This window comes from Megachile rotundata, chromosome 14 (genome assembly GCF_050947335.1).
Source record: "Megachile rotundata isolate GNS110a chromosome 14, iyMegRotu1, whole genome shotgun sequence".
Lineage (NCBI taxonomy): Eukaryota > Metazoa > Arthropoda > Insecta > Hymenoptera > Megachilidae > Megachile > Megachile rotundata.
This window is the reverse complement of record NC_134996.1, coordinates 10,922,048-10,938,914: the sequence shown is the minus strand read 5'-3', so window position 1 is coordinate 10,938,914 and position 16,867 is coordinate 10,922,048. Positions and strand designations below refer to the sequence as shown.

General features: G+C 33.8%; 1 protein-coding gene across 2 annotated transcripts in view; it reads right to left on the bottom strand.

Annotated features, from left to right (window-relative positions):
- Rh50 (Rhesus blood group-associated glycoprotein Rh50) overlaps positions 1-16,302 on the bottom strand; it is a 39,614-nt gene extending 23,312 nt beyond the window's left edge. For both annotated transcript variants that reach the window (XM_076539454.1, XM_076539455.1), the window contains exons 1-4: positions 16,143-16,302; positions 6,066-6,332; positions 4,325-4,457; positions 3,194-3,244 (exon numbers count right to left, since the gene is read on the bottom strand). In XM_076539454.1, coding sequence (XP_076395569.1) covers positions 3,194-3,244; positions 4,325-4,457; positions 6,066-6,068 — 187 coding nt within the window. In that variant the 5' untranslated portion in view covers positions 6,069-6,332; positions 16,143-16,302. The remainder of the gene's footprint in view (positions 1-3,193; positions 3,245-4,324; positions 4,458-6,065; positions 6,333-16,142) is intronic.
- Positions 16,303-16,867: the final 565 nt, after the last annotated feature.

Sequence of the window (16,867 nt, the reverse complement as noted above, 5' to 3'; positions counted from 1 at the left end):
AGAGCCTTTTAAATTTTAAACGAACATTTATTCCGTCTCGGACATGAACACGCAGTTTCCCGATACAGTGTAAATCGATCAAGCTTTTAAATCGCGGCAAATAAAGAAGAAAGTCATCGTGAGATCTACCTGTGAGGTTAACGCACGTGGAATCAGTTTAACAGCCACTTCTGGCCCTCAAAGAAAGTTTAGTAACCGAGGCTTCTTTGGTCGTCGCTGTTTATTGGCAATTCGATCCTGTAACTCGCACGATACTCGATCCACACAGTGACGAGAGGATCGACTTTTGCATCCAGAAGCAACGTCGAGCACGAGTGGGAGGTCTTTTGAATACTCGATAAAGATCAGTGCTGTCTACTTTAAAAAGCGAGGGTCACGACACCGGCTACCGATTGCTTTAACTTCTACACGCTTTAACTTCTCAGACCGTGCAGATGAATTTAGATTTCGGATTAATTCTTCTCTTTTTGTGATAGGACTTTGATATGCAAAGTAAATTCGATATTCTTTTACTCAAGTTATATTCATTTTTATGAGGTTTCTTTGAGGTTTTATGTTGGGAATCAGGGTAGGTCGTCAGGGAGGGGTATGAAAGGTTATGGGGGTGGAAAGCAACAATTTTTAGGTAGTTTTGTAATTTAATTAAGCTGGATGGTGGTACAGTTATTTGTATAAGGTTTGTTTGAGGTTTTATGTTGAAAACCGGGGATGTATCGACAGAGGGGGTTGCAAGAGGTTCTGAGGGTTGGTTCTAAATTTTCAGGAGCAATTTTGTAATTTAATTAAAATGATTGGTGGTAAATTAATTTACATAAGGCTTGTTGAAGTGCATTTTGTGTTGAAACTAGATATTTATCAAGAGAGAAGACTATAAAGGGTTGGAGTTCTAAATTTTCATGTCTAACATCATCATCTGAAGACATACCTCATCAAGTCTAAATTTCAATATTTCATCGAGTTGAAAATCCATAAACGTACAAGTAAAGGTTTTTACTCTATCCACTTAGCAAGCTATAAAATAAATAAGGCTTGAAAATATAGAACAAGTGAAATTCAGGAAGAAGAGGTAGCGTTTACGATTTCCAAGTCATCACCCTAAGTTGTCACCCTTACGACACGTTAAAATTGTCGAGCGAACTATTTCGACTTACTTCCGCATAAAGAACTCTTTTGGGACGCGTTCTTAGCAGGAAGTGGCTCCCAGTTTCCGGTTATTAGCTTAACCATCACGCGTGCCACGTGATCCAGCTGCTAAGCGTCGCTGGTAACGCGTAAATTTGCGTTTTACGCGTTTCAGGTGCGGGGGTCGCGAACGAAGGAACTCTCATATCCGGAAAGTTCGTCGACGGTGTTCTTCGTTGGATAATACTGGCGAGGAAACGCGTCGGGGTTGTTAATTCTCGGCTATGCTTACATTTTGGGACGTAGTTTCAAACTAAACGACGTCTACGATCGCGTTCTGTTATTTTATGATACCGTACCCTTGTTGTTTTACATTTTTCTTCTTATTTTTCTTCTGTGTTTTCTTTTACGTTATGTACTGTTTGCTTTAAGTATTCGGATATTTATTTATTTATTTTTCTAGTTTACATATTCAGATATTTACGTATTCATTTATTTTTGTAGTTTACGTATTCAGATATTTATTTTTCTAGTTTAAGTATTTACATTTTTGTATATTTATGTATTTTTTAGTTCAAGTATTTAGATATTTATGTGTGGATGTAGTTATAGTGAAAGTTTCAGAGTACGGTTTATACAAAATTAAGTATTAATGATTTTTCAAAAGTAACAGTGTGTTTTATACAGGGTGTTTCACAACTAGTTTAGGTTCCTGAACAGGGGGATAGTTGACGTGATTCTGAATAAGAATTCCCTTTGCAAAAATGGAATTTGAAGCTTCGTTTTTGAATTATTAAGGAAATACAGGGACCATCAGAGCACGAAGAGTACGCATGCGCAGACGCGAGAATGACAGCTTCGAACTAGCAGTGGTAAATGCAACGTATAGTATATTCAACGCTTGGTGAGTGCAACGCGTAAGAAATCAATGCGTGGTGAATGTAACGCGTGGTAAATACAAGGCGCGGCAAGTACTATGCGTGGTAGGTGCAGCACGTGGTAAGCAACGCGTGATAAATTCAAAGCGTGGTAAATACAACGCGTGGTAAATATAATGCGTGGTCAATACAACGCGTGGTAGGTGCAGCACGTGCTAAGCAACGTGTGGTAAATTCAATGCGTGGTAAATACAACGCGTGGTAAATACAATGCGTGGTAAAGAACGCGTGGTAAATACAATGCGTGGTAAATACAACGCGTGGTAAATATAACGCTTGGTAGGTGCAGCACGTGGTAAGCAACGCGTGGTAAGTGCAGCACGTGGTAAATACAACGCGTGGTAAGTGCAGTACGTGGTAAAGAACGCGTGGTAAATACAGTGCGTGGTAAATACAACGCGTGGTAAGTACTACGCGCTCAGCCGCTAGCTCGAAGCTGTCTCGCGTCTGCGCATGCGTAATCCTCGCGCTCTGATTGGTCTGTGTTTTTCCTTAATAATTCAAAAACGAAGCTTGCGACCCCATTTCTGCAAAGGGAAATCTTATTCAGAATCGCGTCAGCTACTCCCCATTTGAGGGACCACTAATTGTGAGACACCCTGTATAGATAACTGAAGAATGACGTGAAGTAATAAAATAAGAAAAGAAGAGGAAAAGAAAATTGTAGAGGACAATGTAAACGTCTCTGAAAGAGTAAGGTCACGTTCCGCCATTTTGTCCTACTTCCATTCCAGTATTCCAAGGCATTAATTAACGTAGCTATTGTTATTTATGCATTAAAATCGAACGTCCAATAAACAGTAATACAGAGAGAAAGAGGGTGAAATTTAAAACTAAAACATTCTCTGTTTTAATTGTCAATAATTCAATACATGTTCCGCTACAAAATCAGAGAACGAATATTCAATTTCGCATTACAATCCCTTCTGAAATATTAATTAAAACTATACTGCATTACACGTCATGCAATTGTAGACATGCATTTATTACGTTCATAATTATCGGGAGTTTAATTAACTTCTCAAATTGTCAGAAGTAATATTAAGTTTTTAGAATCTTTTCGACGTTTAACGAAGGGTTTCTTGCAGGAGGAATATAAATACGAAATTTAACTCGATTTAAATAATACTCACTCGGATAAATTTGCAACGATTCCGGTTTCTTGACGTCCTGGCCATTGTTATCTGAAAGTTTAATTATTCCATTAAAGGAAGAAGCAGGGACGCGTGACGCTCGGGAAATTTTCCGAATTCGTCCTAGGACATTGGATACACCTTTTCTTTTCTCGTTACATTCTCCTTTGACTCGGAAATGAAAGCATACTGGTCTCCCGATGCCTCGAGCTTTTGTTCCAACAGGAGAAAGATCGAAAGGAATCCCTCGACTGCGAGCACAACTGGGACTCCAAAGTAGAACGTAAGCGGATCCTTCCCTTTTTTTTTTCTTTTTTTATCGGGACGTAAGACTGCAATTTTATTCGTGACCAGGATGGAAGGAGTAAAGGGAGAAACATGGAACTGGGATAATTGCTTGTTTCCTCGATATTCGTTTCCTGAATAATGATACAATTTGTTTGTAAATAACAGACGTCTCCGGGCGAATAATTAGTGACAATTAATTAATTTTTTGTATTTCTTTTTTCACGCTAATTGGAGACGCTTCGTTCGCTTGCATAAAATAGTTAACAAACTTGAAATTTTTTTTCTAATTTTGATCGATTGATTTTTAAGACTTATTGCAACTGAAAGTTTATTAAAATAATTTTGTTGTATGCATAAAATAGTTATCAAATTTTTGTTAATCTTGTTAAATCGATTTTTAGGATTTATAGTAACTGGCAGCCTGTTAAAATAATTTTAAACAAACACTTTCACAGTAACAATAATAACTCCAACAAATTAATTTTTGATTTCAATCAACTTTACCTTTCGATTATTGCAGCCATTGTCGAGGAATTTAATCGAGAAAATTGCATAATTCATTTGGTACTTTCCGATAGGAAAAAAGACAATTAAAAACGGGGCAAAAAGAAGGAAGAATTTTGCATAAATTCGCGCGAATAACAAGGACGACAGGGGATCGGTGACGCGTTTCAGTCCGATGTAAATTCTAAAAAATTATCGTCCACCGTACACGATATAATTCCAAAGTGACGTCACATCGGACGAGGAATATTTAACGATAACAAAAGTTGCACTGCCGTCCACTGATAATCCATGTCGTCCCATAATTCAGGGGCGTCGTCGTTTCGCATGCACACTGACCTGTGAGATTTTTTCGTAAATTAACATTCGCCTCCGGGCCGTATGTCATCAACACTCCCATTAGCACAATTAGGACGACTTGGACGAAGAACAGCAGACATATTTGTTGCTTTTGAATCGCGGAGAACATTCCCTGTTAACAATACATTAATCAGTAATTATTATATTCATTCTATTTTATCGACTGTTAGTAACAAGTGCAACGAAGCCACATAAGGTTAAAGAAATTTTTAACAAAAGTTGATGGACATTTCAATAAATACATTTTGATTTTAATTAAAAAAAATGATTTTTTGAATATTTTAATTTTAAGGCATGCCTTTATTTTAGTACATAATGGCATAATTCACATGGTAATAATATAGGATTATTAAAATAAATTGTTAAGGTTAAACATGAGTTTTAATTATTTGATTTAAGGTTATAAATTATATATAATATATTAAGGTTATAAATATATATATTTATATAGAAACTAAAGGAATTATGTTTATAAATTATTTTGCAGTGATGAATGTTTTGGTTAAATAAATAAATTTGTAGGTTATGCAGCAATATAGCTTGGCTTGCGAAATGATCGACCTATTTCCTAACCTATTTATCCAAGAAAAATAGCATTAATTGCTGGGAGTTTTAGTTCAAAGATGTTCCTCAGTCAGCAGCCCTGCAATCTGTTTAATCGTTTATAGAGACAATATTTGTAAGGCAAATTGCATGCGCAAAGCGGGAGCGATAGAGGAGTTATTCAGTTTAATGGGATCATATAACATTAAAGCTGAAACTCCCACATCTTGGATGCGTCGCTCAACTACATCGTTTTAACTTTCTCTTTTTGTAAAATTCTTGAATTTTGCGGTAATTCTCCTTTGATATTAAGGTTAGATTCATTAGCGTGGAATTCGAGTGGCAATATAGAGAAGCTTCATGCAACAATTTCAGTAATCTGACGTACGCAAATTATAATATTGATGTAACGAGGGTGTAGTATATCGAATTTCAATAACTTCACACAATGCACGTGACTAGTAAAACATAAACAATGAAAGTGGCAATATAACAAGAGTCCACCGTAATATGACGTACGAAGACTACAATATTGATGTAGCAATGGTCTATCATTTTATCAAAATTCACTAGCTTCACGTAATGTACATTACTAATAAAACATAAACAATGAAAGTGGCAATATAATGAGAGTCACCCGTAATATGACGTACGAAGATTTCAACATTGATGTAACAATGGTCTATTATTATATCGAACTTCACTAAGTTCACGCAATGAACATAACCCATAAAACATAAACAATGAAAGTGGCAATATAACGAAAGTCCACTGTAATATGACGTACGAAGATTTCAACATTGATGTAACAATGGTATATTATTATATCGAACTTCATTAACTTCACGTGATGTACATAACCAATAAAACATAAACAATGAAAGTGGCAATATAACGAGAGTCCACCGTAATATGACGTACGAAGATTACATCATTGATATAACAAGAGTCTACTATATCGAATTTCACTAATTTCACACAATGCACATAACCAACGAAAGTGGCAATATAACGAGAGTCCATCATATTTCATTTATTTCTGTACCAATCAACCTATTGGAAATATGAAAAGCATAAAATATGAAGAGCATCAAATTGCCATGCATGCGAATCGTGCAATAAAAATGCATCCATCTTGCATAACGTTGTATTCATGGTCGGATATAGGCAATTTTACCATTTTGATTACGCTAGCGCTGTATCTTCGGTAGAGAAAAAAAAATCGCTCTCTCTCCTCTCAGTGGGTGTCGATCATTTCATACAGTTGTCACCGATATGACACCGCAAAAATTTTGATTGTTTCTCGATGTTGTTTCGAGCGGCACGTTTCGTCGAGGCAGATGTAGATTGCATACGGGAGGGTACCTTAATTCGAACGACGATGACGGATGACTGTACTGGGGCCAGGATCTATATTGGACGATGACTGCGACGTCGTTGATTGCTTGCGAAAATATTGACTTCTGTTACGTACAGTTTTATATGGGGTTGCGTAAACGTATGGTGACACGAAACTTGATATTTTCGCGTTTGGAGTGTTTAAATGGTGCTTTGTGCAATTGGAGATGGTAGACATATTTTAGTTATGACGTTAATGGAGGAGTTGACAAATTAATTTAGGTAATATGGGGAAAATTAAGTAAAGGGGAATTGAGGATGGGGAATTAATTATTATGGGGTTGGTGACTATAAAGGTTGCATTTACGAACTTGTATGGTTGCATAGTTAACTTGCACATTTAACTGTTGTAGTTTTGATATTTTAAGGTTTCGACATTTCAAGGTTCTGACACTTCAAGGTATCAGTATTTCAAAGTTTTAACATTTTAAGGTTCAGACACTCCAAGGTTTAAACATTTCAAGGTTTCAACATTTCAAGGTTCTAACACTTCAAAGTTTCAACATTTCAAAGTTTTAACATTCCAAGGATTCAACATTTCAAACTTCTAACATTTCAAAGTTCTGACACTCCAAGGTTTCAATATCTCAAAGTTTTATTATTTTCAGGTTTCAACATTTCAAGGTTCTAACACTTCAAAGTTCTAACACTTCAAGGTTTCAACATTTCAAAGTTTTAACACTTCAAGGTTTCAACATCTCAAAGCTCTAACACTTCAAGGTTTCACCATCTCAAAGTTCTAACACTTCAAGGTTTCAACCTTTTAAAAAATCTAACATTTCAAAATTTTAACACTTCAAGGTTTCAACATTTTAAAGTTCTAACATTTCCAGGCTTCAACATCTCAAAGTTCTAACACTTCAAGGTTACAACATCTCAAAGTTCTAACATTCCAAAGCTTCAACATTTCAAAGTTCTAACACTTCAAGCTTTCAACATCTCAAAGTTCTAACACTTCAAGGTTTCAACATCTCAAAGTTTTAACACTTCAAGGTTTCAACATATCAAAGTTTTAACACTTCAAGGTTTCAACATATCAAAGTTCTAACACTTCAAGGTTGCAACATCTCAAAGTTCTAACACTTCAAGGTTACAACATCTCAAAGTTCTAACATTCCAAAGCTTCAACATTTCAAAGTTCTAACACTTCAAGGTTTCAACATATCAAAGTTCTAACACTTCAAGGTTTCAACATCTCAAAGTTTTAACACTTCAAGGTTTCAACATATCAAAGTTTTAACACTTCAAGGTTTCAACATATCAAAGTTCTAACACTTCAAGGTTGCAACATCTCAAAGTTCTAACACTTCAAGGTTACAACATCTCAAAGTTCTAACATTCCAAAGCTTCAACATTTCAAAGTTCTAACACTTCAAGGTTTCAATATCTCAAAGTTCTAACACTCCAAAGTTTCAACATTTTAAAGTTCTAACACTCCAAAGTCTCAACATTTCAAAGTTCTAACACTTCAAGGTTTCAATATTCCAAGGTTCCAAGTTTCCAAAGTTTCACACTCTCAAAGTTCCAAGACTTCAAAGTCCCAAACCTCTAAAATTGCAAGTAAATAGAAAGTTTGCATAGAAAATTACAAAACTGGGTGTTCTAGTTAAAAATATAATAAATTGGGGAATTTTTTTAGTTTCAAAGTTGGGTACTTGTGAGTGTAGGGATATGGGACTTCAGAGATATAAAAATTTAGTTTCAGGAATTTAGAGATCTTAGGATTCAAGGAGTACAGGGTGTCTCACTATTAGTGTGAGACCCTGAAATGAAGGGTCATGTGAATCCAAATCAGCTGACATGATTCTGAATGTACAGGATTCAAGAAATGTACAGGGTGTCTCACAACTGGTGTAGATCCCTGAAATGGGGGTAGCTGGGGATATACAGGTTCATGTTGAGGTTTATGTGTCTAGAAATTTAAAGGATGAAGAGTTTCAGGATTATACAACTCTAGAAATTTAGGGACATCTTTGAAACATTCAAAGTACACAAACTATGGTCACCTAAACTACCAAAACGCATAAACAGTCCTACACCATCAGAACAAAAGCGTAAAACGTGTCCATCGTACATCAATCGCCGATTAATCACCAGAATTCACGACGATATACAAATCACCGTGCACTAGAGATCGATTTCTCGCGAGGACCGTTCGCCCGATGAAATATCAGGTATTAATCCTTGACGATCCTGTTTTACGGACGGTCGAGAAATCGATTATCCTCGAACAATAATAATTCCCCTTTATATGTCACGTTATAGAGGCGACACAGTTCATCGCGATGCAAGCGTCGACATTAAGGGAATAGCTTATATCCGTTGGGGAGATTTAGACGATCGGGTCAATCGGGATCAATCGCGATGTAATTGAATCGGGCATCGTAGAAAACTGATAAACAATATCGAGTCGCATTCAACGGTTTACGGCTCTTTGTGTCGAAGTTTTACGCGCCATTTCGAGCGATCAAATTGTGTTTTTGAGTTTAATGCGACTTTTGTGGAGACACGGTGCAATTTTATGTAGGTTTAGATAGATTTTAGATGGATTCTTTTTAGGTTTAGATAGGGTTAATTCGATGAGGAGGATCAAATGTGATAGTTGGGAGATGAAAAGGCTTTTTTGAGGAAGAATAGGTTATGTCACGTGAGAGTCTGTAGACAAAATGGCGGCGCGTCGAGGGAGTTCAGTGTTGCGTTAGAAGATTACTTACTTTAAGTCACAGGTTCTTTTATCAAAATTGCATTTGACAGATTCTTATCAATATTACAGGATTACTTTTTAATCTAGATTGTACTTTTCAAGCTTGATTATATTTTAATCTAGACTTTTTGTCATTTTAATTTGCTGAATGCTTTTCAAGCTGGATTATATTATGAAGATTATACCTTTCAACCCTTCAGACATAAACGTTTTTAATTCAGATTATACTTTTTATAATTTTAATTTATATTATGCTTTCCAAACTGGATTATATTATGGATTATTTCAAGCTTGTTTTTACTTTCTTTCTAGATTATGCTTTTTATAACTTTAATTTATATTATACTGTTCAAGGTGCATTATATTCTGAAGACTATACTTCTCAAGTTTATATTTTTTATCTGGATTATACTTTTAATAATTTTAATTTATATTATATTGTTCAAGCTGAATTATACTGTGGAGGTTATACCTTTCAAGCTTGTTTTTATTCTTAATCAAGATTATACTTTTAATAATTTTAATTTATATTATACTCTTCAGGTTGAATTACACTATCCAGTTACATGAAGATACTTTCATCAAGACTGTACACCAATGAATTTGCATGAAAGTGTACACATTAAACTGCAAAATTATAATAATAATATTATGTATTCATTACTATGTGTATTATGATAACCTGTATAATTGATATTATTATTTGTGTCATTATTACAACTTCTATAATTTATATTATTATTTGAGTCATCTTTATAACTTGCATAATTTATATTATTATTTACCTCATTATTACAACCTGCATAATTTATATTATTATTTACATCATTATTACAACCTGCATAATTTATATTATTATTCATGCCATCATTACAACTCGCATAATTTATATTATTATTATAACATCAGCAAATTTTACTTACACTCCGTCGTAACATAGCGAACACAAAGGAAAACACATAACTGCCGACATTTGCCGAGATTGTAATTTCACCAAAAAAAATGTCTTCAACTCTTCCGTTATTCTGTATGAAGTTCAGCAAACAACATCCACAAAGCTGAGCTCATTTCTAATTCATGTGCTTGCGATTTGGTTGACGATCGCGTGACGCGGAAGACTCTTTGAATCCTCCGAGTAGAATCGACCAATCTGATTATTAATTAATTACTGAATTGCAGATGGAGATTAACTTTCCGTTTTGTTAGATGTACTAAAATAACGTGGACATTTATGAACGAATAAAATTAGTGAAATGGAAATGTTTTGGGGGTATGTTGGAATTTTTTGAGGTTATGTGTCTTTGGGAATTGGGGATTTGGGGGAGTTAAGGCTTTAAGATTTGGGTTTTTGAAGGTTTGGAAGTTTGAGGATTTGGATTTTTAGGGATTTTAAGGTTTTGAGGATTTCTGAGGGTTTTGGAATTCAGAATTTTGGGACGTTGGAATTTTTAGGTTATGGGTCTTTGGAAATTTGAGTTTTTGGGATTTTAGGGGTTCAAGGTTTGAGTTTTTGAAGGTTTGGGAGTTTGAGGATTTGGATTTTTAGGGATTTTGAGGTTTAGAGGATTTCTGGGGATTTTGGAACTTAGAATTTTGGGACATTGGAATTTTTAGGTTATGGATCTTTGTGAATTAGGGATTTTGGGATTTTGGGGGTTCAAGATTTGAGTTTTTGAAGGTTTGGGAATTTGAGAATTTGGATTTATGGAGAGTTTGAGGTTTTGAGGACTTCTGGGGTTTTTGGGAATTGAGAATTTTGAGTTATTGGAATTTTTAGGTTATGTGTCTTTGTAAATTGGGGATTTTGGGATTTTAGGGGTTTAAGGTTTGAGTTTTTGAAGGTTTGGGACTTTGAAGATTTGGATTTATGGAGAGTTTGAGGTTTTGAGGACTTCTGGGGATTTTAGGAATCTAGAATTTTGGGTCTTTGAAATTTTGAGATTATGTGTCTTTGGGAATTAGGGATTTTGGTATTTTAAGACTTTAAGGTTTGGGTGTTAGAGTATTTAGACCTTTAAGGATCTGGAGTTTTGAGGATTTTGCAATTTCAACAAAAAAAAAATGTCTTTAACTCTTTCGTTATTCTGGAGATTTTGAAAACTTAAGATTTGAGGTTGTAGAAACTTTATGATGTTAGAACTTTGAGGTTATCTGACTTCAGAAGTTCTGGACTTTGAAGTTTTTGAGTCTTTTTTAAATTTTAAGATGACAAAGTTTTTGAAGTTCTATCACCTTGTCTTCAAATTATAAAATTTGATTGGAACATTTCATATGAGTTTGGAATGTTTTAAGTTCAAGATTTTGAAAATTATTTTTGAGGAAACAATTTTAAATCTGTAAGACCTTGACTTAAATTTAGAAAAGTCTAAATTTGACAATTTTAAATGTTGCAACAACCAAATGCTTTTAATCTAAGAATTTCGAGTTCCAGCCAGGGGTGAAATCTGCCACATTACAATTAAAAAGACTTTACTCCCCATAGAACCTGAGTTGGATCAAAAAGACGATTCCCCGACCGCAGATCGAAGAACAATCGAATTCCCTTTGTTTCCATCGTAATTTTTCTTTTCGAAACGCGCGTGTACGTTGATTTGCGAGCAGCACAATTACTTCCAAGCGAAAAACTCGCGCAGTTCGAATGGGTTTCCGATGGAAACAGAAGCAAATCACGGCTGCAGACACTGCGGAGGATTATACCGGAAGCTGCTTTCATAAATTATGCGATTTATCTTAGAGGGCGGAGGCTTTTTTCGAATAACGATGAGCTCAAGTAACCTGCGTTGCTCTATCTCTTCTTTCTCGATGTTCCTCACCCTCGTCGAGGGTGAACACGAAAATCAATTTGCCCCATCGGGACGCTGATTCGACTCGATATTTTCTTGACCACCGTGAAGAAATAGAATTTCCTTCTCATCGACGAGCCACGGACTCGTTTAAACTTATTGGATTTCTTCTTGTTTTTCCCTCGCTTGTGCCTTTGATCCTCCCGTTTTTTGTTACGGGACGATACTGAACGCACGAGTGACGATGTTTCTTTTGAAAATGCTCCGGCAAATTATAACTTATGAAAAATCCCACCCCGACGTAGTGCAAACTTCCGTTTAAATTGATAATCAAGGGGAATAGTGAAAGAAAAATAGAGAGGAAAAATTGACGGGGAATAAATGAAGGGTGAAAATAAGTAGACGAGTAAATAAATTAAGGACAATATTTAGTAAACAAATTATTAATGAATAAAGAATAAAAGTGACTGAATAAATAATAAATAAATAAGAACATAAATATATGAAGAAAGAGGACAAATAAATATATGAAGAATAAATAAATGAACGTCAAAAATAAATAAACGAAGACAAAATAAATAAAAGATAAAATTAAATAAACATAATTAATGTTTAAATAAAATTCATTTTAAGTAAAAATAATTATTGAATGAAAAGGAAAAGTTGATACATGAAGGGTAAATAAATAAATGTCTAAAATAAATAAATGGCAAGAATAAATGAATGAGGAGAAAATAAATAAATGAAGAGCAATAGTAAATAAATAATTAATAAATAAAGAACAAAAGTCAGTACATGAAGAATAAATAAATAAATAAATGTCAAAAATAAATAAACGACAAAAGTAAACAAGTGAAGAGAAAATAAATAAACGAACAGTAAATAAATGAAGGACGATATTAAATAAATAATTAATAAATAAAGAACAAAAGCCAGTACATGAAAAACAAATAAATAAATGAAAACAAACTACAATAAATGACAAAAACAAACAAACGAAGAGTAAATAAATAAAGAGCAATATTAAATAAATAATTACTAAATAAAGAACAAAAGTCAGTACATGAAGAATGAATAAATAAACGCCAAAAATAAATAAATGACAAGAAATAAAATAAAGAACAAAAATAAATAAATAAAAGACGAAAACACGTAAATGAAGAGAAAATAAATAAATGAACGAAGAGAAAACAAATAAAGGGCAAAAATAAAAAAAATGAATGGTAACCCGAGAACAAAAATATAAATTAAATAAATGAAAAATAACATGACGTCGATTCAGTAAAATTTATATAATCATAAAAAATCGCGGTGATGGGACACTATTTTCAGAGAAAGCCCTCCGATATTTGTAAGAAAATTCGAATATTCAAATTTCCCGCTGAAAAATAGTACGCGCTGTACAAACAAAAAGGTGCAATGAATCAGAATTGTAATACGAAAATACAGCGAGCCGAAGGTGCATTTTCCTAGCATCGAATATGCAAAATAAAGGACAATAAACAGCAAACCTAAAATATCTCTCGTATTTCTCTGTTGACAGAGAAGGTTAGATAAATTTTGCACATTTTCGTTCGATCCGAGCGAGCGGAATATCGATTCCCGCGTGTTTCGGAAAACCGAGTGAAAAAAAAAAGAATAAATTGCACTAGCGATTCGAATTACCAATTCCATGTTTTCTCTTCTTTATGGAAAATTTACGAACGTTTCTGTCGGTTTTATCCAACTTTTATTACCCGGCAGATTCGCTTTCCGGGATTCGAAAATTCGAGGACAGAAAAAAAAGAGAGGAGAAACGATTTGGTTAAAAGTTTGAAGTATGGAAATTTTTTTTTTTCTTTCGGCATCGAGAAGCACGCAAGTTTTTCAGCATTTCCATTCAACTTTGAGCAACAGGATACTCGTTCCTCTGGTATCGATCTCCTTGTGTGTATAGAACGGTAGAGAAATAATGATAGAGCAAAAAAATGAAAAGAGAAGAAGAAGGAAGAGAACGATTTGTTTAAAGGTTTGAATTACGAGCTCCATATTTCCCTGGCAGCGAAATAACGCAAGTTTTTCAGCATCTCCGTTCGAGTTTCCATTGAATCCAGAGCTTTCTCGCATGCGATAAACCCAGATATCGATATATTCGTTTTTTTGTCTCTTTGCCGCATTATACGAATAATAGAAACGGGAACAGTGTCTGAAGTTTTCTTTCTGGACGCCATTAAACCCTTCTAAATGTGCGGTTTTACGTAGACGACGCGAAATAATTTTCGACAATGGCGAGCTTTAGCTTCTTTTTTTATGCATTTTGAGATGTGGAGGAAGTGTGAAATTTATTTGAGAATTATTTTTTTACTTGTTTTGTATGTACATTAAAAATGAGTCTTAATTTTGAGGTTAGGTTAATAGAACATTTTAAGTTGAACAGTTAATTATGTTATCTATAATGATTTATATAAAACCAGTAGCTCTAACAATAAATATGAGCATTGTAATTATAACAGCAACTATAGACATAATAATTGTAACAATAAATGTAAACAAAATAACTGTAACAACAAATATAAACATAGAAACTATGACAACAAAGATAAAAACAATAAAAGGAGCAAGAAATATAAATACAGTAAACATAACCTCAAACATAATGTTTTTAGCTGTAACAATAAATATAAACACAGAAACTGTAACAACAAATATAAATGCAATAACTATAAGAACGAATATAAATTTAATAACTATAACAGCAAATATAAAGACAATAAATGTAGCAAGAAATACAAATACAGTAACCATAACCTCAAATATAATGTTTTTAGCTGTAACAATAAATATAAACACAGAAACTGTAACAACAAATATAAATGCAATAACTATAGCAACGAATATAAATTCAATGACTATGACAGCAAATATAAAGACAATAAATGTAGCAAGAAATACAAATACAGTAACATAACCTCAAATATAATGTTTTTAGCTGTAACAATAAATATAAACACAGAAACTATGACAACAAATATAAATGCAATAACTATAACAACGAATATAAATTTAATGACTATAATAGCAAATATAAAGACAATAAATGTAGCAAAAAATATAAACACAGTAACATAACCTCAAAAATAAATCCACTAGCTGTAACAACGAATATGAACAAAATAACTATAACAGTAAATATAAAAACAATAACTATAGCAACAAGTATAAACACAATAACTCTAACAATATATATAAACACAATTAACAGTAAAAAAATAATATAAACGTTTAACAACTTAAACACCCCATATGTACACAAGGGTATTCTCTATCACAAAAGTCAGTCCATCTTCAATCTTTGTATTCTCATTAAAAATATTAAAAAAAGAAATTGTTTGTCTAATAAAATACCAGAGTCACTATTTTTTTAAGTGTTATATATTAGCTTTATTAAGTGTCAGAAACTTCTCTGGAGAATTTAGAGGTTATGTTCTATCTATTCATTAATAAAGAGTACTATTGTAAGGTCAAAATATTATTTAGATTTCATTTATAAATAATTTTTAACAAACTTGTAATATCAGATGATATAGTAGATCCAAAACGAAGTATCAGATTATATTGTAGATCCAAGAAATATGGTAAAAATATTTAAAACAGAAATTATTAAAATTGCAAAATGGTGGAAAAGGTTATAGAATGCACTCTGTGTATTTTGCACTCTGTGATACTTGGTTAGGTTGTAGGTTATCTTTATAACTATAGGTTATTTATAATGAATAAATAATTAATAGCCGGTAAATAGGTAAAAAATACCTGTGTATTCGTTAAATAAAAACCTTGTTCGTAAATGAACCTTCTTGCCACTATCCCTTATTTACACTATGGTGCGTCATTAGACATCAGGTGCGTCAGAATCACAGCTACAGTATTACAAAGAAAATTGAAATACGTCAATTTATTACGCAATCGACTATTATAAAATTAAACTTGAATTCGCGTATTAAAAATTACGTCCAAATTGCGAATGAAAAATTGTACCCAAATTGTGAATAAAATATTGCTTCCAAATTGCGCCCAAATACCAAATAAAAAATTGTAGTAAGATTGCGAATAAAAATTGCGCCCAAATTACGAATAAAAATTGCGTCCAAATTGCGTCCAAATTGCGAATAAAGAATTGCGTCCAAATTGCGTCCAAATACCATATACAAAATTGTAGTAAAATTGCGAATAAAAATTGCGTCAAAATTGCAAATAAAAAATTGGGTCCAAATTGCACCTTAAAAATTGCGTCCAAATTGCAACTAAAAAATTGCAGTAAAATCGACGAGACCTAAAGTGCGTCACCAGTGAAAATATAACAAGAGATAAAAAAGTAAATGAGTAATCGAACCTCGAAGCTGCGAGGATACGTCGAGAGCACTTAGCAAACACACGATACGAGCACTAGCAGTCTTACAGGCAACGTCGACGAAGTTTATATAAACTCCGTGAATTAGCAACAATTGACCATTTTACATAATTCCGCCAGCGTTCACCCGATGGCGTCCAGAAACAAGGATCCCATGGAACAATCTTCAGCGCGAACCTTTCAAGCTTGAAACACGAAACCACTCGTCGCCGGCAATTAGGCAGAGTTTAATTGAAAGTAGGCCGGCCGGGAATGAGGATTTATTGTGTCCAGTCTTCTTGAACGTCTAACGACGCCTGAGACGAGAACGAGTCGTCAACGAGGACAATAATGACGAGAAGGTCAACGAAGAAGGCTGCGAATGTTGTTGATGCAGGCTCACGGAGGTACTAGGTGCACTATTTGTTCAGAAAACAAATAGTAAACAAGAGCTGGGAACGTGGGAGCAGTGAGATACAACTCGGAACAGGTCTGAATTAGTTCTGAGCTTCAAGCTTTCAAGGTTTCGGGCTTTTGTAGTTGCGATTTTACTGGTTTTTGTTCTTCACGTTTCAAGGTTTTTGAGTTTTAAGGTAGTTTGAGCTGAGCTTTGAAATTTTGGGAGGTTTAGAGTTTTGTGGATTCATGTTTTTGAGATATTTAAGGTTGGAGGTATTTGAGTTTAAAGCAGGGGTGTGAGGTTTGGAGGTCCAGGTTTTAATACTTCA